At 37.2% G+C, this 24679-nt stretch overlaps 1 protein-coding gene across 1 annotated transcript in view; it reads right to left on the bottom strand.

The window, feature by feature from the left end:
* LOC150078036 (uncharacterized) overlaps positions 1-24679 on the bottom strand; it is a 321641-nt gene that overhangs the window by 252691 nt on the left and 44271 nt on the right. Inside the window, exon 4 of the mRNA XM_090384437.1 lies at positions 18769-18962. Coding sequence (XP_090240563.1) covers positions 18769-18962 — 194 coding nt within the window. The remainder of the gene's footprint in view (positions 1-18768; positions 18963-24679) is intronic.

Below are 24679 nucleotides of genomic sequence, written 5' to 3'. Positions count from 1 at the left end.
GAAAACAAACTTATGTAACATTAGCCAAAAAAAAAAACAATTTCAAACATCTATTCCCTCTAAACGTTTTTCCTCCTCGAATTTATTTAAACTCTCAATTTCCACACGACAGATGGAAGTTTGTTCCAGCAATCAACAACCTGCTGCTTAAAGGCAAATTTTCGCACATCTATTCTATAACTGTCTTTCCACAATTTGAATTTATGCCCCTTAGGTTCATAATCTCAGCAACAGGAAGAATCTCATCTGAATTCAGCCAGCTAAACCTATTCAAGGCCCATTCATAATCTTGTAATAACTGAGAGTAAAGTGAAGGAGAAATTGTTGAAGATAAACACAAGAAAGGCACCTGGGGTGCATGGGATCTATCCAGTTATATTAAAGGAGGTAGCAAAGGAAGTAAGCAAACCCTTTGCCATAATTATGAGAGCTTCCTTGGATTCAGGGGAGGTACCCATAGACTGGAGATGTGCAAATGTGACCCCAATTCACAAAGGAGGATCAAAGGCTGATCCTCCTTTGTGAATTATAGACCAGTGAGTTTAACTTCTGTTCTAGGAAAATTAATGGGGCAGTGGTTAAAGAAGCACTGCAAGATCATCTAGACAAGACTTTAGTTATAGCTCGGACACAGCATGGTTTTATTAAGGGAAAGTCTTGCTTGACCAATTTGATTGGATACTATGATGCAGTCACAAAAGAACTGGATGCAGGGAATAACTTTGATATTATATATTTGGATCTTAGAAAGGCTTTTGATACTGCTGCACATGGAAGACCGCTGCACAAATTGGAGCAGTGTGTCATTGAAGGCAAATTGCTGCTGTGGATAAAGGGATGGTTGAGTGGGAGAAGACAGAGAGTGGTAATCAATGGACGCTGCTCATTGTGGACTAATGTTATTAGTGGAGTCCCTCAGGGTTCAGTGTTGGGTCCATCATTGTTTTCTGTATTTATAAATGATATTGATGATGGTATATCTAGCTTAATGTCCAAGTTTGCAGATGTCACAAAGGTTGGCAGGGTTATTAAGAACACTACTAACACTATGCTGCTGCAACAGGGTCTGGAAAGGTTGAGCAGATGGGCTGAGAGGTGGCAAATGAAGTTTAACATTGACAAATGTAAAGTACTACATATGGGAAACAGCAACCCCAGAGCAACGTATCAATTGTGTGGTACTACTCTGACAGTGGTAGAGAATGAAAAGGACCTGGAGGTAATTGTGCAGGCAGATATGAAGTTCTCTGAGCAGTGCAGACGGGCTGCAAGAGTAGCTCATGGTGTCTTGTCAATGATATACAGGAATTTTTCTAGCAGGGATAAGGAGGTGATTATTCCCTTGTATAAGGCAATGGTCAGGTCACACCTTGAGTACAATATACCGGTCTGGAGGCCTCATTTCAAGAAGGATGTAGAGCTGCTGGAACGAGTACAGAGAAGGGCAACAAGTTTAGTGAATGGAACAAAGAAAGGCTTCAGTTTTGCAAATTACAGTGTCTGGTGACCAGGCACCAGCGAGGTGTATAAAGCCTTGAATGGTTTGAGCATGCTCAATGCCGATGGGATTTTTCCTCTTGCTCAGAATATTCACCTGAGAGGGCATAAATTCAAATTGATGAAAATACAGATGTAGGATAGACGTGCAGAAATTTGCCTTTAGCCAGCAGGTAGTTGGTTGGTGGAACAGACTTCCATCCCTTGTTGTGGAAGTTGATGGCCTAAATAAATTTAAGGCTCAAACGAACGGAGGGGTGAAATTGAAGTGTTTTTTTTTTTTTTTTTTTTTTTGGCTGATATTGCATAAGCTCGCTTTCTTGCATCACATGCCTCTACTAATGCTAATGCCTTATACAATCAGTTCACCTCACAAGTGTGTAGTCTCGAGATGCTGCAATTTGCCTTTCTTGGTAAGAGGACCCCCTTCATTCCCCTGACCATTCTTGTTGCCTTTTTCTGTACCTGCTCAAGCAACTCTACATCATTCCTAAAATGAGGTCTCCAAACCTGTACGCAGTACTCAAGGCATGGCCTGACCATTAACTTATACTATACAAAGGGATAATCACCTCCTTTTCCCTACTAGCAAAATTGCTGTATATCAGTGTTCTCCCTCCCAAGGACCTATCGAATGGGTGCGCTACCCAGTGAATTTAACTGACCATCTTGCTAAAATTTTAGTGATTCTCGCCGTACTGCACACTGATCTCGATCAATATTAATTTGAACATAATATGGAATCTAGATCAATGAGACAGGAGTATATAGTGTTAAATTATGTAATTAATTTTTGCTCTGGATCGCTTAAATCACATTTATAAATAACAGAAAATTTTATAATATTGTGAAGTATTACACTTCCCCACCCAGCTACTTCATAATGCCATCCAGCTGGAAAAATTTTCTGGGGGGAACACTGTATATCACTGACAATACCCTATGACCTGCTCTGGCAGCCTATCTGCACTGCACAGAAAACTTCACATCTGACTGCACAATTACTCCCAGGTTGTTTTCATTTTCTACCAGCCTAAGTGTACTACCACACAGTTGGTACGTTACTCTTAGGTTACTTCTACCCATATGTAGAACTTTGCATTTGTCAATGTTAAACTTCCATTTCCACTTCTCAGCCCACCTGGCCAAATTTTCGAGATCCTGTTGCAGTAGCACACTGCCATTTCTGTCATTGACAACCCTGCCAACCTTTGTATCATCTGCAAACTTCAACATTAAGCCTGATATACCTTCATCAATATGACTGATAAATATACAAAACAACAGTGGACCCAACACCGAATCCCAGGTGACTCCATTAATAACATTAGTCCACGAAGAGTAGCATCCACTGATTACCACTCGCTGTCTCCTTCCACTCAACCATCCTTTTATCCATTGTAGCAGCTTGCCCTTAATACCATACTGCTCCAATTTGTACAGTAGTCTTCCATGCACAATAGTGTCAAAAGCTTTCCTGAAATCCAAGTATATGATATCAAAATTATTTTTTGCATCTAGTTCCTTTGTAACCACATCATAGTATCAAATCAAATTTTTCAGACAAGGCTTTCCCTTAAGAATCCCATGCTGTGTCTGAGTTATTACTGCAGGCTTGTCTAGATGAGCCTGCAATGCATTGTTAACCAGCGACTCCATTACTTTCTCTGGAACAGAAGTTAAACTAATGGGTCTGTTACTCGTGTCACCGTTAAATCTCTCTTTGTGAATTTACGATACATTTGCACATCTCCAGTTCATGGGGTTTCCCCCCGAGTCCAAGGATGCTCTCATAATTATGGTTAAGGGTTTGCTTACTACCTTTGCCGCCTCCTTTAATATAACTGGATAGATCCCATCCACCCCAGATGGCTTTCTTATGTTTAACTTCAACAATTTCTCCTCCACTTTGCACTCGGTTATTAAAAAATCATTAAGCACACTGTTAGTTTGCTGGCATTCTCCTCCCTTACTAACTCCTCAAGTGTGAATGTAGATACAAAATACTCATTCATATTGTCAGCTATCTGAGCAGGATCATCAAAACTCGAATCATCGATATCAAGTGGACCAAACTGATTCATCCCCTTCCCTCTAGAGCTAATATATAACTAAAGAAGTTTAACTAATGTACAAGTTAGTGCAATTGCATAATTTTAAGTAGTTGGCATCAATAAGTATATCTCATATTGTGAATACCTTCATGAGTTTCCATGATATTGCACTACTTCGAAAAAGTAACACCACCATAGGAGAAGACTATTGTTACTTATTCTCTGTGAATACCATCACCCATATGGCTCCTCATCAGTTTGCCCACCCACTGATGAGGAGGCAATAAGCTCCGAAACAGTGCTGTATGAGTGATGGTATCCGCTGAGCATAAGTAACACTTCACCATAGGAGAAGACTATTGTTACTTATTTAAGTAACATAGTTGCATCATTTAAGTAGTTGTTTTGTACTAAAATGATGCAATTGCACTAACTTGAATATTAGTTAAACTCTTACATAACCTGAGGCTTTATCCCTAAACTATATCGTAATCATAACTAAAAAAGTTCTTGATGTTTTTTTCTAGAACCCTTTGCCAAAGATTTCTCATAATCTGCATTCACTTTCCTAACCCCCTTTGAGACTTGATTACAAACTAGCTTATATCTATCATAGGCTTCTGTGTCGCCTTATAATTTATATGCATCCCGTGCACTTTTATTCTTTGCCACAAGTATCATTAGTTCATCTGACATCCATTTAGAGCTAAACCTTGAACAGTATTTCTTAATCGGTATGAAAAGCCTAGTAGTTTCCATTGTGCAGTCAGATATGAAGTTCTCTGAGCAGTGCAGGTGGGCTGCCAGAGCAGGTCATGGAGTTTTGTCAATGATAAATAGAAATTTTGCAAGCAGAGACAAAGAGGTGATCATTCCTTTGTATATGGCAATGGTGAGGCCACACCTTGAGTACTGTATACAGGTCTGGAGGCCTCATTTTAGGAAGGATGTAGAGTTGCTAGAATGAGTACAGAGAAGGGCAACGAGATTGGTGAGGGGAACAAAGGGGTGCACTTACAAAGAAAGGCTTAAGTTCTGCAAGTTGCAGGATGTGGAGGCTAGGCACCTGCAAGGTGATCTGATCAAGGTGTATAAGGCCTTGAATGGTTTGAGCAGGCTCAATGCTAACAAGATACTTCCGCTTGCTCAGATTAAGAACCTGAGGGGGTATAGATTCAAATTGAGGAGAAACAGTTGTAGAATAGATGTACAGAAGTTTGCCTTTAGCTAGCAGGCAGTTGATTGGTGGAACAGACTTCCATCTTTTGTTGTGGAAATTGATAGCTTAAATAAATTTAAGGCTGAACTAGACAAACATTTGGAGTGACCAGATGGGTGAAATGGGAAGGTTTTTTTTTTTTTTTTTTGGCTGATGCTGTCTAAGCTTGCTTTCTTTCATCGTATGCCTCAAGTAATACTAATGCCAATTCAAACCTATTTAAGTAGTTGGCTATGTACTGAAATGATACAATTGCACTAACATTAATTAAATTCTTCCATAACCTGAGGCCTTAGTCCTAAACTATATCATAATCATAACTAAAGAAGTTCTTGCTGTTTTTCTTAACATACTCAGATTTCTCATAATCTGCCTTCACTTTCCTAATCTGCTTTGAGACTTGATTACAGACTAACTTATATCTATCAGAGGCTTCTGTGTTGCCTTATAATTTATATGCATTAGTTTATCTGACATCCATTTAGGCTTAAACCTTGAACAGTATTTCTTAATCGGTATGAAAAGCCTAATAGCTTCCATCATTATGTCCTTGTATGCTTCCCATTTAGAATTTACTGTTGGTAATATCATCAATTGTCAATTGATGATGTTACCAACATCATCAATTTGCTGTTGGTAACATCATCAATCATCAAATGTACAGAATTGTACCCACTGTACAGAATTTAGAAACTGTCTGAGACATTGTAGTCACCTGAGACTATGAAAGCAAAAACCCTTCCCTTTACCCTTGATGGTGGTAGTTGTTGTTGGTTTTTAGAAGCATTAGCAACTAAGGCCATATTGCTCCGGGACATGCAGTGGTCATTCCTTGACCTTTCCGCATCCTCCATATTTGGTGGTAACGGGCTCAAACCCCGGTCTAATCAAGAAGCGTTTGCTACGCACTGCTGCTCCTTCCCACCTGGCTATGGAGACGCATTGATGGTAGTTATGTCTTTAATTAAATCCCACATCAGTACACTGTGATCACTACCAACTAATTGTTCCTTTATTTGCAAATTCTTAATGCATGAATAATCATTGCTGATAACCAGATCAAGAGTATTACTCTCTTTGATTGCCTCTCTAATGTGTTGCTATTGAAAACAGTCATCCAGTAAATCCACAAAAGGCTTGCTGGTGTGTGTGAGTGACCAACCCACAAATTCCAGTCAATATCTGGGAAGTTAAAATCTCCCATTATTAGACAATCTGATTTCCTGGCCCACTCTATTTCTCTGTACAGTTCGTTGTACTCATCAGAGTCATTAGGCCAATAACATACTCCTACTCTCATTTTTGCTTTCCCAGTGCTTATGTAAACTGATTCAATGTTGCACTGACCATCTATGTCAACTGGATGCACTTCTTTAGATTTTATGTCTTTCTTAAATAATAGAAGAACCCCCTCCTCCCTTCCTATCCTGGCTGTTCTTCCTGTACACACTGTACTCCTCAAATTCCAATTCTGCACTGCTTATATCTGTGTGACACCACGTCTATGATATCCCAACAATATCTGCCTTTGATGTCTTGACAAGCACTTCAAATTCAAGAAATTTATTTACTATACTCCTAGCATTGGTGTACATGCAAGTATACATGCACCTATTCTTAATCTTAATTACCCTAACACAGCCCATGTATTTATTTGTTCCATGATGACCTCCACCATTCCCTGAAAACCCCAGCACCAACTCTGGATTCTAACAGAAACAGTGCAAGCATCACTTGCACCTCTGCCTGCGGCTACTGTTAATCTATTAGTCTGTGAATCCCCCAAACTAACAGTTTTCCAACCCACCTAATATTGCCTCAATAGAATCAGCAAATATTCTTGCACCCTTTCTATTATTTAAGTGTATCTCATCCCTGTAGAAGTAGTCTCTCCTATTAACAAGTAAATTCTGAGAAAAATTCTACCCCATGAGCCTTGCACAATCTCTCCATGGCCAAATTAATTGACAAAGCTCTCATCATGTACTCCATCCTGCCCACTGCCGTGTCTGAGCAGAATTGCAGACACTTTCAAATTTAATCCTAACTCATGACTTTTTTTCAACACTGACCTCTTGTTAAGTAAATCTGCAGTTCTTTTCTTATTTCTTATGTCAAGAAATAAGAAAATAACATTAAAGGAAGAAAAGAGTGTTCAATGAATGGGAATTGCAGTATTACTTTGTTGCAGTGAAAGATAAAATGATGTGTTTGCTCTGTAACCATACTGGCAAGAGTGAAGAAATACAATGCATATTGGCATTATGCGTTATGTGACTCATAAGGACAACAAATATGCTAAACTAGAAGGAGAACCTTGAAAGTCTGCACCTAAGAAAATAAAAGATGGAAAGCAGCAACAAGTATTCAAAACTATGTCAGGAGAAGGGACTGACATCAATTAGGCAACATATAAAGTTGTAGAAATATATACTTGGAAGAAGGGGTAAGCCATTTAGCAATGTGGAAATCATAAAAGAATGCATTGTGGAAGTTGTAGGATGTTTAGATTCAGTTAAGGTTAATAAGTACAAACAATACCTCTTTCAAGGAGGACCATAACTAATTGGAAACATGAATTAACCCATAATATAACAGAACAGTTTCATGCAATATGCCAAAGCGAAGACATTTATTATTCGATCACCTTGGTTGAATCCACTGACATTAATGACTCAGTGCAGGCGTTGTTGTTGTTGTTGGTTTTTTTTTTTTTTTTTTTTTGTGTTATAACTGCAGATTTCCATTGTCACAAAGAGTTAGTGGCTTTGGGTACCCTTACTGCTAGGACATGTGGAATTGACATCTTCACAATCTTCAAAAAAAAAAAAAAAAAAAAAAAAAAAGTCATGAAGTGAAACTAAATTGTAAGTGTATGAATAGATGGTGCACTTTCCATGAGAAGAAAACAGGAAGGATTTGTTGTGTTACTATAGAAAGAATTGCCAGATCCAGATACTTTGATTTCCTTTCACTGTATTCTTCATCAGCAGAATCTGTGGGCCAAATCTATTGTTTTAAGTGCCACATTAAATAAAGTTATAGGTATTGCAAATTACATTCGAGCAAATACATCACAGCATTGCCAATTTCGCAACATGCTTCAGCTTGAAGATGAAACATTCAGAGTAGATCTGCCACATCATTCTAAAGTGTGCTGGTTGTCCCTAGGACAAATACTTGTCAAACTTTTATGTTTGCAAAAACAAATAAGATTTTTTGAGGAACTGAATTAACAGGTGAATTGTCAAAAGTGGAATTCTGCAGCGATATTGCATTTTGTGTGATGTAACGTCAAAACAAAATGATCTGAATATTTTTTTGCAAGGTAAAACCAAATCTATAGCCTTTTCCCAAATCTAAAATACAGGATTTGGGAAAAGGCTGACCTTTTTCAAAACCTTGCTTACCAGACTAGAACTTTCAGCTGAACACTTTCCTGAACTGGCAAAAGTAATTAACAAACAGGATACAAACAAATCATTAAGGAAATGCGACTTAAAGAATAAACAGCAGTTCTAGACTCCCTGATTGAAGAATACAATGAAAGGTTTGCTGATTTTGAGAAACATGATCTCATGCTGAAACTACAGTGGCAGACAAAAAAACAGCATCACTTGTGAATGATGTGTTTTGCACTGCATTGTGGGTGGCAGAAATGTTAGAAATGCATTTGTTAGATGAGATACATATCTCTGTGAATGAAATCCAATAAAAAGACTCCACCTAATATACCTAACTGCCATAAATATCTTCCCACAGGAAAAAATGCGTAATAAATGGAAACATGAGAAAACATTCAAACAGCAATCATGAGCACCAAACATACATTTTATTGCATTTACATATACAAACTGAAATGACAAGTTAATATAATAGTATTATGTATTGTAAATCAGCAAAATAAGTCTTTGATATTTTGTTGTTCTTCCTCGAGCCGCAATTATAGCCTTGTAACAATCTGACATAGAGATAATCAACTTTCAGATATATGGTTGCCCAATTTCGTGGTACCACACCCTTACAATGCTCTCCTGCAGCTGAATTTTACTTCTTGGCTTCTTCTGAGCAATTTTAGACGACATTATGTACCAGAAATTTTCAATAGAGTTTAAATGTGGACCAGTCCAACACTGTAATGCCAGCATACACTGTAATTTCCAAGCAGAACAAAAAACACAAGTGGAATAAGAAAGTGTAAAAATTGACTGGAGCAAGCACAGAAGCATAGGTTTTGAGAACAAGTGGAAAAATGTCACCAGTATCTGGAGTTGTCTTGAAAGACTGTTCGAATTTCTTCTGGCATCCTTTTCATGACAGACTACAGGCACTGATGGGTGTACTACGAACTGTCGGTGATTTACCAAGATCATCAATACAAGAGTAGAAGAAAAGTAGGATGCTAATAAGTGAGCTCTATCTTTAGCTGAGGATGCAATAGACCCATCAGGTTTTAACAGAGGTGATAGTAAAGATGTATACAACTTGCAACTGGTCCTTGAGGTTGTCACAGACATTCTCTCAGATATGCCAGACAAGCTGTACTTGCTACCTGGGAGTCTAAAATGCTGATGGAACTGATATTCAGGTGACACTCAAGTCAAGTGGACCCAATTTCGGCGAAGTCCGGACAGTCTGTGACAGCCAAATCCTCTGCTTGCACCTTCACGATGGTGGGACTGTTAGTACTCCTGGGTATAACCTCCATGCACAAGTACATGGTGGGTGACCACCCAGGTGTGAACCAACGTAAGCACTGGTCGAGGTGTGGCGCCCACACCACATGGAGGAACGCCGCCCCTCTATGTCACCAGGCAGTACTAGGTGGTAGATGATTCTCATCAAACGGTGAAATACCACCGCTTTGCTTATTGGAGGCTTGAAGTGGTGGAACCCACGTTTAGTCTCTAGAACTAAGTTCCGGTCCACCCTTCCTTATCTCTTCTATCATGCAGTATGATTGATGACTTTTGAGGTTATGATGAACGTCGTGGCGAGATCCAATATTCCTTACATTTCGAGAGTACAGCTCTAAAACGGTGTTCGCAGGCCGGCTGCTAGTTAGCACACTGGACTGAACCTATTGGCAAATCTCTAGGAGGCTTCCAGATCAGCTAGTGTATAATCTTGCTACCTCTACACTGACAGATAGTGACTGGAGGGAGTCAGAGTAGTGTGTATGTGGGGAGCATTGTCAAGGCCACGTTATGTCAAGGATCTGGGTATATTCTTACCACGGGTACGCCATATCCAAAAATTTCATTACTTCATACAGCATGTATTGTAAGAAAAAGTGGGTGTCCAACCCACTTTTTCTTACTATTGAATACACCATGAATTGTAAAACTAATAGAGCAAGCTTATCTGCAAAAAGATCTAACCCTCCCAAACACTTCATAATTCATTTCACAAATATACGTGGTCTCAATTCTAATCTCTGATGTCCATTTCCACTTGCAGTCTGCCAAACCCCATGTACTTTTTCTGACAGAGTCTCAGTTATCAGTTGATTCAACTACTGCTCCTCTCAGATGCCCAAATTATTCCCTGTATGATTCCTTTCGCCTCAAAGGTGGTACTTGTGCATAAGTCCGTTCTGATATTCCCTGTCAGAGACTTGGCAATTTGGAATCTCCTCTCTTTGATCTTCTCTGGCTTAAAATCTCTCTACCTCATTGTGTCAAATTCATCTGTTGTCTCTACCATTCTCCCAACTCCACTAATCACTTGGAGCTCTTTGACTTCCTCTCTTTGCAACTTGACTTTCTCCAGTCCAACTTTCCTAACAGTGAGGTAATTTTCCTTGGTGATTTTAATGTTTACAACTCCAGCTGGAGTTGTGAAAATTACGGAACTAGAAAACTTCCATTTTCTAGTCACACCGACCCAGCAGGTCGAGATGCTGAGGCTTTTGCAATTACTAATGACCTAGCACAGATTGTTCATTTACCTACAAGGCTGTAGGTAATTGGCTGTATGATTAGGACAATCCTAATCATACAGCCAATATGCTTGATCTTTCTCACAAACAACCCTTCTAAGTACACGGTCGAAGTGAGAGGTCCTTTAGGCACTTCAGATCACAACTTGGTGATTGTCTCTTCTCCAATGGAACCTTTATCTCATGGTTATTCCCAACCTCGTGTTGTTTGGCATTACAAGAATGCAAAATGGTAGATCTCTGATCAGAGGGTGATGGTAGATGGCTCTCTGTCTTCTAACTTCTCCACTAATGCCGGTGTCCTCCAAGGTTCAGTTCTTTCCCCCACTCTTTTCCTCTTGTATATTAATGACCTTCTTCCATTGACTGGAAATCCTATCCATAGTTTTGCCGATGATAGCACATTGCATTCCACTTTCCATTTTGAGAAACCTTGCCCTGCTCAATCAGCTTCAACTTCTCAAAAATCTGCTACCAATTCCTTAAATGCCAATCTTCAGGTAATTCTCCAGTGGGGCAAAGACAACTTAGTTGATTTCAACCCTTCTAAAACTCAGTCTTGTCTTATATCTCGCAAAAAGGATTCTTCTGCTCCTATGCATATCTTTAGTGACACTCCAATTTCTAGGCAAAATGATACAAAGGGTACTAGGAAAGTTTTGCAATATGACGCAACAATGAATCACAGGAAGCTGCTTGTTGCTGCATGTTGAGACATGTTCATACGTGCATAGTAGCCGCCGCGTCGATGGGCTCAGTTATTCATTAGTAGTGAGAGTGTAACGTGCTTGCGATGGCATCGTGGTCACGAAATGAGATAAGGACAGTTTTACGGTATAATTTCGTGCGTGGTTTAACCATAGACCAGTGCTTAGAAGAAATGACTCTTGCACTAGATGATGATTGTCCACATCGTACAACGATATTCAGGTGGTATAGAGAATTCCAAAGGGGAAATTTCACTCTGGAGGATTCTGAGAGGCCGGGAACGCCACGAACGTCAGTTACGGAGGAAAACGTTACTGCTGTAAGGAAAATACTTGACGAAAACAGGCGAGTGACCTACCAACAGATAGAGGATACTTTGGGCCTAAATGCACCAGCAATTCGTTCGATTCTGCAAGATCATTTGCACGTGAAGAAACTTTGTTCTCTCTGGGTGCCGCATCAACTGACTGAAGAGCAGATGACACGACGTGTGACTTGTGCCGGGAGATGTTAAAAAAGTTTGATAAGGGACAATCTCGGTATGTGAACAACATCGTGACAGGTGACGAGACTTGGCTGTACTATTACGATCTGCCGACCAAGGCTCAAAACAAAGTTTGGGTCTTTGATGATGACGACACACCCGTAATTGTCAGAAAATCCCGATCTCTAAAGAAGAAAATGATAGCTGTATTTTTCAAATCGAGTGGAATTGTGGAACGTGTCGTTTTGGACACGCAGAAGACAGTCACAGCTAAGTGGTATACTGAACAATGCCTGCCTAAAGTCATTGGATCTATGAAGAACCTGCAGCCAAAGTCAAGAATGGACACCTGGTACCTCCATCACGATAATGCTGCAGCTCACCGCGCCAAAGCCTGCACCGAATATTTGACCACGACAAGACTGAAACTTCTCGAGCACCCTCCCTACAGTCCAGACCTTGCTCCCTGCGACTTTGCACCGTTCCCGCATGTGAAAATGAAGCTAAAAGGGAGGCGGTTTTCCAGTGATGAGGACCTTCTACGGGCTTGGGACAACGAGTGTGCTTTACTCCCTAGTGAAACTTGGCAGAACTGGTTTAAAGATTGGTTTCGGAGGATAGAGAGGTGTATTGAATGTAGAGGAAATTACTTTGAAAAAATTAAATAAACAAAGCTGTATTGCAAAACTTTCCTAGTACCCTTTGTATATCTCTTTTGGGGATTACCCTGACTTCAAATCTCTCTTGGCACAAGCACATTACAAATATTGCTTCCTCTGCATCTAAAAAACTTGGTTTTCTCTTTCGCTCTAGGCGTTACTTTTCTTCCAAACAGCTGCTCACTCTGTATAAATCGCAAATCCGCCCTGCCATGGAATATTGTTCCCACATCTGGGGTGGTGCCCCCAAAACCTCTCTCAGGCTTCTTGATTCCATTCAGAAGAGGGCAGTTAGGTTAATTAATGATTCATCTATAACAGAGTCTCTCCACTCGCTTTCTCATAGACGTACTGTTTCTGCTGCATGCCTGTTCTACAGATACTTCCATGGGCACTGTTCTTCTGAATTGGCTTCTATAATTTCCACTCTCTCTTTCAAAACAGTCCAAACACGCGCCGCCACCAGCCAACATCCATTTACTGTCCAACTTCAAACCCACAGAACCAACTTTTCATCTTCCTCATTTATTCATTCAACTGCCGTTTTCTGGAACAACCTTCCTTCATATGTATTTCCTGAAAATTACAATCTACAGAAGTTCAAGTCTAATGTTAACAAATATCTTCTTTCGTCTTCTCAACCTCCAACCCAAGCACGGTACTAAGTACTATAGGTTCTAATACCTCTCGTGTTTTGGGTTCACATAAAAAAAAAAAAAAAAACAGTACATTTTCAAAAGACCAAAATGCCTGATTACCGTTTAGACATGAAGGAAGTTTTTTACTCTAGCCTCTTCAAAATCTAGTTTGGACTGATTAATAACTGCTTTACAATTGTTACAAGCTGTAGTGTAGGCAGAATATGAACCTGTAGATTTGGATGCAAGCCAGTTGCAATATGTAACATTCTTACCTTGAACAACCTTAGCACATTTATTGAAAAATCAAGGTTCAGATAAAGGAAGAAATTCCTACAAGAATAATTTCACTGACACAATGTGAGGAAGCATTGACATCAGAAGATTTAAAACAGTAATCCAATCAAGGAAAAGAAGAACAGAAATCCCACAGATCATCTCATTCTGCATTCTTGTAAAATATGAGACTGAGAATGGAAATGGGAGAAGACTCCATTGACAAAGAGGCCAACACCAAGTTGTATTCTGAGGTGCATAGAGACCACTGTCCTCTACAGTGTATTGTGAATAGTTTGTCAAGATTGTTAACATTTTCTGGCATTCTGCTAGGTAAATGAACAATCTCAGCAAGGTCATTATTAACTGCAAAGTGTCAGAATCTCACTCAGCTAATACCATATGACTAGAAAACTGATGCCAGCTGGAGCTGTGAACATTAAAATCGCCCAGGAAGATTATCTCATGCTTAGGAAAGTTGGACTGGAGAAAGTAGTTTCAAAGAAATGAAAGTCAGAGTTCCAAGTGATTAGTGGAATTGGAAGAATGACAGAGAGAACGGATTAATTTGACAAAACATGGTAGACCGATTTTAATCCAGGAAAGACTGAAGAGGAGATTACAAATTACTATCTTTGAAATGGAATATGAGAGCAGACATATGAACAAGAACCAACTCTAAAGCAAAAGGAATTGCAGAGTATATAATTAAGAAAACTGAGATGAGCAGTTGCAGCAACTGGGATTTTGTCAGGAAAGGTAAGTGAAGCTTGGCTGTATGTATGTGGAAATGGACATCACTGAGGTTGACTGAGGCCATGTACAAGGGCTGTTCTGAAAATACGCAGACTGGCAACACTGCTTCATTGCTATGGAAATGGGTGACGAGTTTGCAGACTAGGAATGTTCCCACATATTTTCTTAGTTAGTTTGTGCAAGCGTATCGCGTAGTATTCATTTTTGTGTTTGTTATAACAGTTTATGTGGTGTGTATTTTATGACAGGAGATGAAAAAGATATTTTGTTAATTATTAGACAAAGAATTGCGATTGCATTTTGTGTAAAGTTAGGCAAAAGTGGTCAGAATACGTTTGAGATGATTCAAGCATACAGTGAAGAAGCCTTGGGCAGAACGGCTGTATTTAAATGGAGGAAGCATTTTAAGGACAGAAAAAAAAAAAGCATATGAGAGAACAAAGAAGCAGGCGTCCTTCAGCCTTAGTGAACACTGAAAACATTGAGGAAGCCGAAACATTATTGAAAGAAAAAGACATTTATCGATTTGTGGTCTGGTAGTTCAGTTGAATGTTGGTGTAGCAAGATTTCATGAAATTGTAAAGATGCACCTTAGCATGTCAGATGTTTGTGCAAGATGGTTACCACATGATTTTACCGAGCCTCAAAAAAGAGTTGAGAGTAAAAAAATGTAACACAAATGAAGAAGTTAAATTTGACACATCTGCTATCCTGCAGTGCCTTTCAGAAAATGGGCTGCAGCATGTGCTTCAGAAGCTAGCAAACCGCTGTAAAAGGTGTACAGAATGTGAAGGTTGCTATTTCGAAAAGGAGACCATTACCAACCTCTAAAGTGACCCAGACTCAGAGCAATGACCTCAGTCTGCAAATTTTCGGAACAGCCCTTGTATATTTATGAAATGAATGTGCAGTTTATGGTAGGTCAGGACCTATCATAAACTTCACATTCATTTCAATAAAAAACTTATCTTTTTGAAGATAAGTTTTTTTTTTTTCTATTAGTCTGACTATTCATGGTAACATTTGATAGATAAAGTAAAAGGTGGGGGAGGGCATGTACAAAATAATGAAATTTTTGGATATGGTGTGCACGCGGCAAGAAAATACGTAGCACCTTGAAACTCTGTGGCCTTGACAATGCCCCTCACATATATACTACTCAGACTCCATCCAGTCACTAGCTGCCAGTGTAGAGGCACCAAGATTATACAGTAGTTGATCCGGATGCCAACTAAGAGTTACAATAGGTCTATCTGGTGGGCTGATTTGATTCATCATTTTATTTTGAAGATTTAAATTTTGTATAGAATGTTTTAATTGTTTATTATTGTATAGGCAACTGAATTTAAATTCACTTATGTCCTGTATGTGGTGCTTTAAGGAAGTAAATCAAAAATTATATGCAGTTGCTGCTGTTTAAAATGTTGGGTATACCAAGTTTCATACTGAATAGTATGTTATCTGCAATGCCTAATTCCATTGTTTCTAGCCTTTGCTTTTCTTGACAACTGCTCTTTCCAAGCATGTAACACATATCACTATCAGTACAAAATTAACACTAAGCAATCTTTAGTTCTATTAAGCTTTGAAAAAGAAATACACATCATTACTTGATAAATTTCTACAGTGTCGCTGTGAGTGGTTGAAATGCTATTGTTGTTTAACACTGAAAATTAAATAACTAATATAACTGAGTGCATCAATCCTGTTTAACTTTGACCACTTTAACAGAGATATTTACTATGGGATTCCCCTGATAAGTAACTTATTACAAGTTCCACTTTCTAAATCTCTATCTAAAAACCAAGTGTGTGAGTGGACCAATATGCACTACTCTAATTAAATACACAGTACAATTTTAAATTATATAAATTTTTTTTTTTAAACCTTTCCATAACAAACAATTTGTTTCCATGAATGGCTATATTAATAGGCAACTTTTATGCAAAAAGAAATGCAATAGCTTAAAGCAATGCAAGCTCCTTTCAAGCAAGTGTTCCAATCTCTGTTACTACTGTAGCTAAACAGACAGAAAGAAGGAATCCAGCCAACACATTTATGTGTTGTATTTGAGTCAACCAACTTGGTACTGCAATAACTTAAACAAAAGCAACTTAATGCCTTTGAGTGTTGAGTGGATTGAATCTTTCTTAAAGACATTTCAAAGAAAATATAATAATTTGGGGAACAAAATTTTTAAATAAATTAGATGATTATTATTTGTACCAGCATGTTAGAGAAAGTACTAGGTGGTAAAAATATACTAGACCTCATCATTACTCATGAATCAGATAACATCACAGGCTTACAGTACAGGAACCACCAGGAAGTTGTGATTATGCATTTGTTGGTTGGAAGATGAGGAAAGATGTTGTAGTAGTTAAAGGTAAAGGCATGGGTTTTAATTTGAGCAAAAGGGACTATCTCAGTTTAAGGCTCTAAGTGGCATCTATTAATCAGGCAGAATGTAGAAGAAAGTATATCACAAAGAGGATGAATACAGAGCTGGCCAGTCTAATGGAGCAGAAAAAGACAGCATAGGGAAGTTAAAGTGAGGAAAAGTACTGAAGCCTACAACAGCTACAAGTTGATTTGTAATAGTACTACAGATGATGAGAAGGCACTGGCTAGAACAAAGAGTTTTTTATGTTTGTGAATACAAAGAAGAAAATGAATCAGATTGTACTGGATGTGGGAAAGTCTTAGATAATCCCCAGCTCATGAATTAAATATTTACTTCACATTAGTCATTCACATGCATGAGTTGAGACACATGAAATTAGTAATTTCAAAATTAAAGATGAACGTTTATCAGAAAAAATTTCAATCCTAAAGACTCCTAGAGTTGACAGCATATACCCAGTAATTTTGAGAGAGGTGGCCAGAGAGTGTATTGCACCATTGAAGTTAATTATGAGGGCATCTTTGGACTCAGGAGAGATTCCTTTGGATTGGAGAAGTGCCAACATTTTGCAAATACATAAAGGTGGTTCTAAGAGAGAAATCAGAAATCAATATCTACAGAATCGGTTAGTCTGACTTCAGTGGTAGAGAAAATCTTGGAGGCAATGATTAAGGGTAAAATCCAGGAACATTTAGATAGAAATGAAATTCTGAAGGACACACAACAGTTTTGTTAGGGGAAAATCATGTTTAACTAACCTGGTAAGCTATTTTGGCGCAGTTACTCAAGATCTGGATGTAGGGATCAATTTCAACATACATTATTTGGATTTTAGCATTTGACTCTCCGAGTCAAATGTGCAGGTGCCATAGTTCATGTTGCGGAACAGCTGGGGTGTATATGTGTACATATATAGATTGTAAAATAACCTGCAACCATTATTGCTAATGAAGGCGGCTGCTGCTGCTGCCAAAAGCTCCTGTTTTAGTGATTTTAATTTTATATTTTATTGCATTTTATTCTTGTTGTCTACCATTTTATTATTTTAATATACAGTTTATACAGTCAGTATATGTATTTTTATTTTATTTTTATTTTAATAAAGGCATTTATCGATTTGAGTCTGTTTTAATAGTATCATAATGAATGCTAGAGGTCCTGACTCCAGAGGCCCCTTCAATAAATTATCTAACTTAATTGTACCTCACTTCTGTTGGCAAACTAATTTTAATAAAAAAAATTCTTGTTCCACAACATAACTTGTAAATTGTTAATGGATTTGTCAAATTTCCTCAATATAAAAGAAAAATTTAAAATTTAAGAAATATAAAAACTACCTGTTGCACTAAGAATATAACACACAAAGACAAATGTGCTATGCTGATTTTCCATCTTAGACTTAGTATAGACTAAACAATGTCCATGCTTAACTACAGGGTATATTCACATAATATGTGGGTTGTATTTTCGGGACTTGAAAACAAAGAAAGATTGCTTGTATCCCATTCTGAATAGTCACTGAGCTATCCAGTTTATAATGATTAAAAAAACATAATAATAAAAATAAATAAATAAAAAACCATAAAATAGTGAATAAGAATATGCACATACCTACTAGAATGTTTACCCATACTCAGCATATGTTTGCTTATTCTTATTTATTTATTTTTACTCTTTTTTTTTTTTATCATTGAAAACTTCATAGTCACTTTTTAAAATTGAAACAGCCATTGTTTCCTAACTGTGCTCAGTGGCTTGTGATTGCAGGGACATTATATCCAGGTTATAATTACAGGGTATGTTCATTTATATCATGGTTCCAGTATTTGTTTTTTTTTTTTTTTTTAATTCAACTTATTATTAACAACAAATAATCAAGATAATCATAATAGATGGTGCCAATTATATAGGAATATTTTGTTTTATATTTAAATGTTATCAAAATAATTATGAATATTTAATAATAAAAATAACATGATCAGATTTAAATAAATGTAGTCGTTAGTTGATTTAGAGATTTCTTAGGCGCATCGGCAACTATGGCCATAGTGCGCCAGTTGAGTAGTTGTAAAAGTGATTGAAATTTAAATAAGGGTGCAAAGTTTACAAATAAATATATAAGAAAATACTACCTATCACATTTTTCAGGTCATAAACATGAATAGATGCTTCACTAGAGGAACAAGCTAACCAAGTATGCAAGGAAGATCTTGAAGAGGAAATTGATGTATACAGGGGATGCCAACGAAGACATAAAACTATTTTTGATTGAGCTTGCAATTTTGCTAGTAGAGTAAAGGTGTTGCCATTATAAATTTCAACAGATCTAAAAGGAAAAAAAAAGAAAAAGAAACAAATGTCATTCTGCAAAATCCTGTGGATTCTTTTTCTGGAATAAAACAAAGAACTCCTTCTTTGGTATTTTTTAGAAAACAATTTTTATAATTATATAAGAATTCTTTTCTTCTTATAAAAAATATAAAAGTGGCTTTTTACTAAACAAAAACACAACTAAACACTGAAAAGAATGCAGCAATAATTATAAAATGGCTTGCTTTTTCTTGAATGACACTTACATTATCTCCAGGGTCACTGAAAAACAAGGAAATTCTTAATTATTCATGAAATAACTAATATGGTTTTCATGAATAATTATTTACTGTTTGTTTTTACCTTCAAAAACTGTAGAGCCACTTTTTAAAATTCAAACATCCACAGTTACATAATCATTCAGAATCAGGTTCATTACCTGTGTTATATTATAAGAAATAACATGGGCATACACGTTAATTTAATTTATGTGGAACTTCCCCTTCCCATTGATAAGATCAAGCCTTACTTACACTTACTCACACTTAAAGGATTCAATCTGCTGACCAAGCCTTATGCTAAAACATACTTGCAGAAACTGTGCAATTCTCCCATTTAGTAATGAAAAAAATGAGATATAATCATTAATGTCAGGTCCTGCACAACACAGCAGTGTTTATACAGAACCTGACAAATTCCCCTCTGAAATATTGAACAAACATTTGTTGGTTCGGAGTCAATAGCTGAAAGTTCCAGCACCTTCCCAAATACAGACAGTTTTGGAGGTTAACAGCTATTGCAAAAGGAAATTTACTGATATATTTCAAAAACAACCATCTTAAAAATATACGAGGAATATTTTTAAGTGGAATATTTTTCCATCTTAAAAAGGAGGAAATGTGGCTGAAAGCCAGTACTCCAAGAACAAAACTAGGAATTTAAAGCAAAATTCTGTTTCTATGATTTGATAGCCATTTACCTATATGAAAGCTACTTCTTTCTATACAAAATCTGACTGGAGTGGTGCTGCCAATGCCAACACTGGACTGTGCAAAAAGATCATGTGGTCAGACAAGTCTTGATTTACTCTTTTTGGCACAAATGGTAGGATGACGTGTGGCATGAACCTCATGAAGCCATACATGCAGACTGTCTCTTGTCTGCCATTTCAAACAGCTGAAGGTGGTATGGGATGCATTCTGTTGGTATGGAGGGTTCACCCATACTGCTACAAAGTCGTCTTACTGCTACAAAGTCGTCTTACATCCAATGAATATCTTTCTGTAGCACCAGACCAACTTCACCCTGCAATGTTTCATTTTTACCCAGATGGCAATGGATTCTTTCAAAATTATAACAATTATCCACCATGCAAAAATTGCATTCTAAATTATTCGAAGAACAGTCTCAAAATTTCCAACATCTATCCTGACTGCCTATTTTCCAGATCTAAATCCAATTAAGAATGTCTTTGATATGTTTGAAAGGGCAGTTTTGATTCACAGTTCTCTACCAACAGCCATTGAAACAGCCATTGTTTCCTAACTGTGCTCAGTGGCTTGTAATTGCAGAGACATTATATCCAGGTTATAATTACAGGGTATTTTCAGTCATATCATGGTTCCAGTATTTTTTTATTTTTTTTTCAAAATTCAATACAACAGCTGAAAATATCCTGATGGAAGATGTATGATCAAATCTGGAGTCTCCCTCAGACACCTAGTGAAATACATGCCACAATGGACTGTAATTTGGACAAAAGTTGGCCTTATTATATATCAAATAAAAGTTTCTTAATTTTTGGCCAGTAAATGTATATCTATACAGTGAATGTATCTCTTATTTCAGCTAATAAGGCAGCCTCTATTTTTTGCCTTGAAAATCCATGCTGAATCATATATTTACCATTATAAGTCGACCCCCTTTTTTATATTCATCTTTCACTCTCACACAGTGGCATATTACAATAAAAGCTGTATGAAAAACCTCTGCATACTTTTTTAAATTCAACTGTTTTTACTCTTCCTTTTAAAGTTTAGACTGTGTCAGTTTACTACAGTGTACACTGGCATTCAAAGAAAGCGTATCACCCCTTAAAATTGTAATTGTCGTCTGAATAATGTAAGTATATGGCAATATTTCTTACAGATTGTATCAGATAAGATTGACACTTTAAGCTATATAATCACGCTCTGCAAGAGTTGCAGCATTCCTTGCTTGTGTCAGGATGGCAAGTTACATGCACTGGACACCACAAAGAAAGAGTGCTATTGTTGCTTTATGTGAGGAAGGATGTTCTTCCTGACATATTGCTTATAGAGTGTCTTGTAATCAGTCGACATTGAGTAGATTTCTTTCCAAACTCAAGAATACTGGTTCCGCTGATAGAAAAAAAAGGAACCGGACGCAAACGAGTCTCTACACCAAAACAGCAGCTGCATTTTGAAGTGCTTATGCCTTAAAAACTAAAGCTTCTTCATCTGAGCTGAAAAGAGAATGGGAAGAACATACAGGAGTGGTAGCAAGTGCAGTAACAGTCAGAAGATGCCTTTTCAAAAATGGACTTGTAGTCCATCATACTAAGAAGCCCCTCTTCACACAAAAAATGAAAAAGGCCCCGATTATTTTGGTCTAAGGAACATGTCTAACGGACCCCCAAGCAGTGAAAATCAACCTGCATGGCTGTGATGGGAGAAAATTATTTGCTGTAGACATGGTGAAGAATACTATCCAAATAGTATGGTGTCTACAGTGAAATTCCCTACCAGCTAAATGATATGAGTGTGCATTTTGTATCGCAGAGCAGGCCACCCGCAGTTTATAAAAAGTTCCGTAAATGCCAATGGATACTTGGCCATATTGGAAGACAAATTGCTGCCAACCATTAGAGTCCATTTCAACCTGCCAAGTAACTGCATCTTTCAGGACGACTCTGCTCCTCATTGAGCAAAAAAGTGTAAGTGGCACTTTTGTAGTTACTTTAGCTATATTTCTGCATTAGAGGTTCAACAGTAATGTGTTTACATTTGTTACAGGTGAAAAAATGGTTGGAAGAATGGTACATTACAACTGTTAGCTGGCCAGGAAACAGCCCAGAACTGAATCCTATAGAGAACTGTTGGCATTGTGTGGAATCTGCAGTTGCCAGAAAGAAACCAAAGACACTTTGTGAACTTCAGGAAGCCATAATTTGTGTTTTGAACCATGAACTATCAGTTGATTATCTTCAGAAATTGATCTTGTCAATGTCTCGACGGTGTGCTGCTGTCATCAGGGCCAGAGGTGGTTCAAAGAAATATTAGTTTGCAGCTGGTGAACTTTTCATTTTGTTTTCATTTAAAATGATAAACTGAAGCAAATTCAGGGCTTCTGATAACATTTCAGCCATAATTGTTGCGTTTACCAAAATGGTTGTATAAAGGTTGCAAATGCTGATTTTGGAATATTTTGAGAGCACCTGTCAAATATTACTTAGCTATCAATAAATATCTTTTGTTTATATTTCTCTCATTAATGTAACATACGATTGCGAAAAAAGGGTTAGAAAGTGAAATTCCTAAGTGATGCACTTTCTTTGAATACCAGTGTATATTAAACTATAAAGTGGTAAGTGCATGCTGTACTCACAAAACTACACACACATATGCACGCACGCACACGGGAGGCACTGATCTATGTTTCTCTATAAATGGTGCCTCAAAATGGAAGCATGGTTTTTTTTTTTTTTTTTTTGGTTTTTTTTTTAAAATCCAAATAAAATCTCCCAGAGGTTTACTTTGTGAGAAATTGAGCAAAGCTAAGAATTTGTTTATCTTCTTCATCTGATGAAGATGAACAAATTCTTGGGTTTTACAAGATGAGAAACAATGTATACAAGCATAAAAATATATATGTAATAAATTATAAATGTATTAGTGTTAATTTGCTCCTTTTAACTCTAAGCAGGTGCCATTAATTCAAATTTCAGACAATTATTCAGTGCTTTCAAAGATGATTTATATATCTGCATGTTTTTTAAATATTGAACAACATAACATATAAACAGAAATACTGCAAGCTCTTGCTTTAACAAACCGAAATCTGACTATAAATATTTAAAAATTTCATACACTTACATACACGCACAACTTTTATTTCATCTAAACCAAAACATCATGTATAGCCCCAAAAAAAAAACAAATTTATCTGCCAAAAAATTTGCTAATTCATTTCACAAATACACATTATCTCAGTTCCATTCAGTGATATTAATTTTCACCTGCACTCTGTCAAAACCTACTTACTTTTATTGCCTGAATCTCAATTATCAGTTGCTTCACCAACCACTGATCTCAAGTACCCTAATTATTAGCTCTATCATTGCTTAAACTACAAAGTGGAACTTGTGCATAAGTCTGTTCTTATATTTCCTATCAGAGACTTTCTAATCTGGTTACTCTTTGCACCTACATTACGAGAAATCTTTGCCAAAGATTTCTCGTAATCTGTGTTTGCCTGCCTAACCTTTGTGACTTGATTAAATACAGACAAGCTTATATCTTCCATTGGCTTCTGTATCACCTGTTAATTTATATGTATCCTATGCATTTTTCTTCTTTGCTACAGGTCTCATTAGTTCATCTGACCTCCATTTGGACCTAAACCTTGAACAATATTTCTTAGTTGGCATGAAAAGCCTAGTACCTTCGAAAATTAATTCTTTGAATGCTTCCCATTTAGAATTTGCTGTTGGTGATATCATCAGTTGGTCCCATTGTATAGACTTTAAAAACTCTCAGATCTCTGTAGTCACCTTTACGAAAGCAAAAACCCTTCTCTTTACTCCTAATGGTAGTTACCTCTTTGAGTAAATCCAACATCTGCACACTGTGATCACTGCCACATGGTGGTTCCTGTATCTGCAGATTCTTAATGCATGAAGAATCACTACTGATAATCAGATCAAGAGTATTACTCCCTCTGGTTGCCTCCTGAATATGTTGCTGTAAAAAACAATCATCCAATAAATCCACAAAAGCCTTACTAGTGTGCAAATGATCAACCCACAAGTTCCAGTCAATATCTGGGAAATTAAAATCCCCCATAACGAGACAACTTACTTCAATCTAACCTTTCAACAGTGAAATAATTTTCCTTGGTAATGGTAAGAAGTCCAGCTGGCTTCAATTTTCTAGATGTATGGATCCAGCTGGTACAGATCCCAAAGCTTTTTGATTATTAATGGCCACGTACAACTTCTTCATTTAATTATGAGAAAAAAATCTCTAGTTTTTTCTGCCAAAACCTTCCAGCAGTTCTCAAAAAAGTTATTAATCAATCCAAATTGGATATGTTGGACAGAACTTGTGTAGCCGAGACCCACTAATTAGCAGGTCTCGACTACACAAGCTGTCCATCCAACATGTCTAATAAAGTTTTGAGACATTAGGATTCCCATAATTTTTTTACACTATATCAGGTCTCTAAATTGGATATTGAGCAAGCAAAAAGTGATATTTCTGTGATATTCCAGCAAAAGAACTTTAAAAGAATCTTGAACAATACTGATGCCAAGAAATTTTCGGGTGCTAATGACATTAATCCACTTGTTCTCAAATAACCTGCTCCTGAGCTTATTCACTTTATGCTTCGAATTTCCTTTGTACAAAGCAGATTTAGGCAAACTAAGACAGAATATGAGAAATCTTTGGCAAAGAATGCAAATAAAAACAGCAAAGACTTCTTTACTTGTGT

Source organism: Mastigoproctus giganteus, chromosome 11 (assembly GCF_048544385.1).
Source record: "Mastigoproctus giganteus isolate SK-2022 chromosome 11, ASM4854438v1, whole genome shotgun sequence".
Classification (NCBI taxonomy): Eukaryota; Metazoa; Arthropoda; class Arachnida; order Uropygi; family Thelyphonidae; genus Mastigoproctus; species Mastigoproctus giganteus.
The sequence above is the reverse complement of the archived record's forward strand: the minus strand, read 5'-3'. Positions and strand labels throughout refer to the sequence as shown.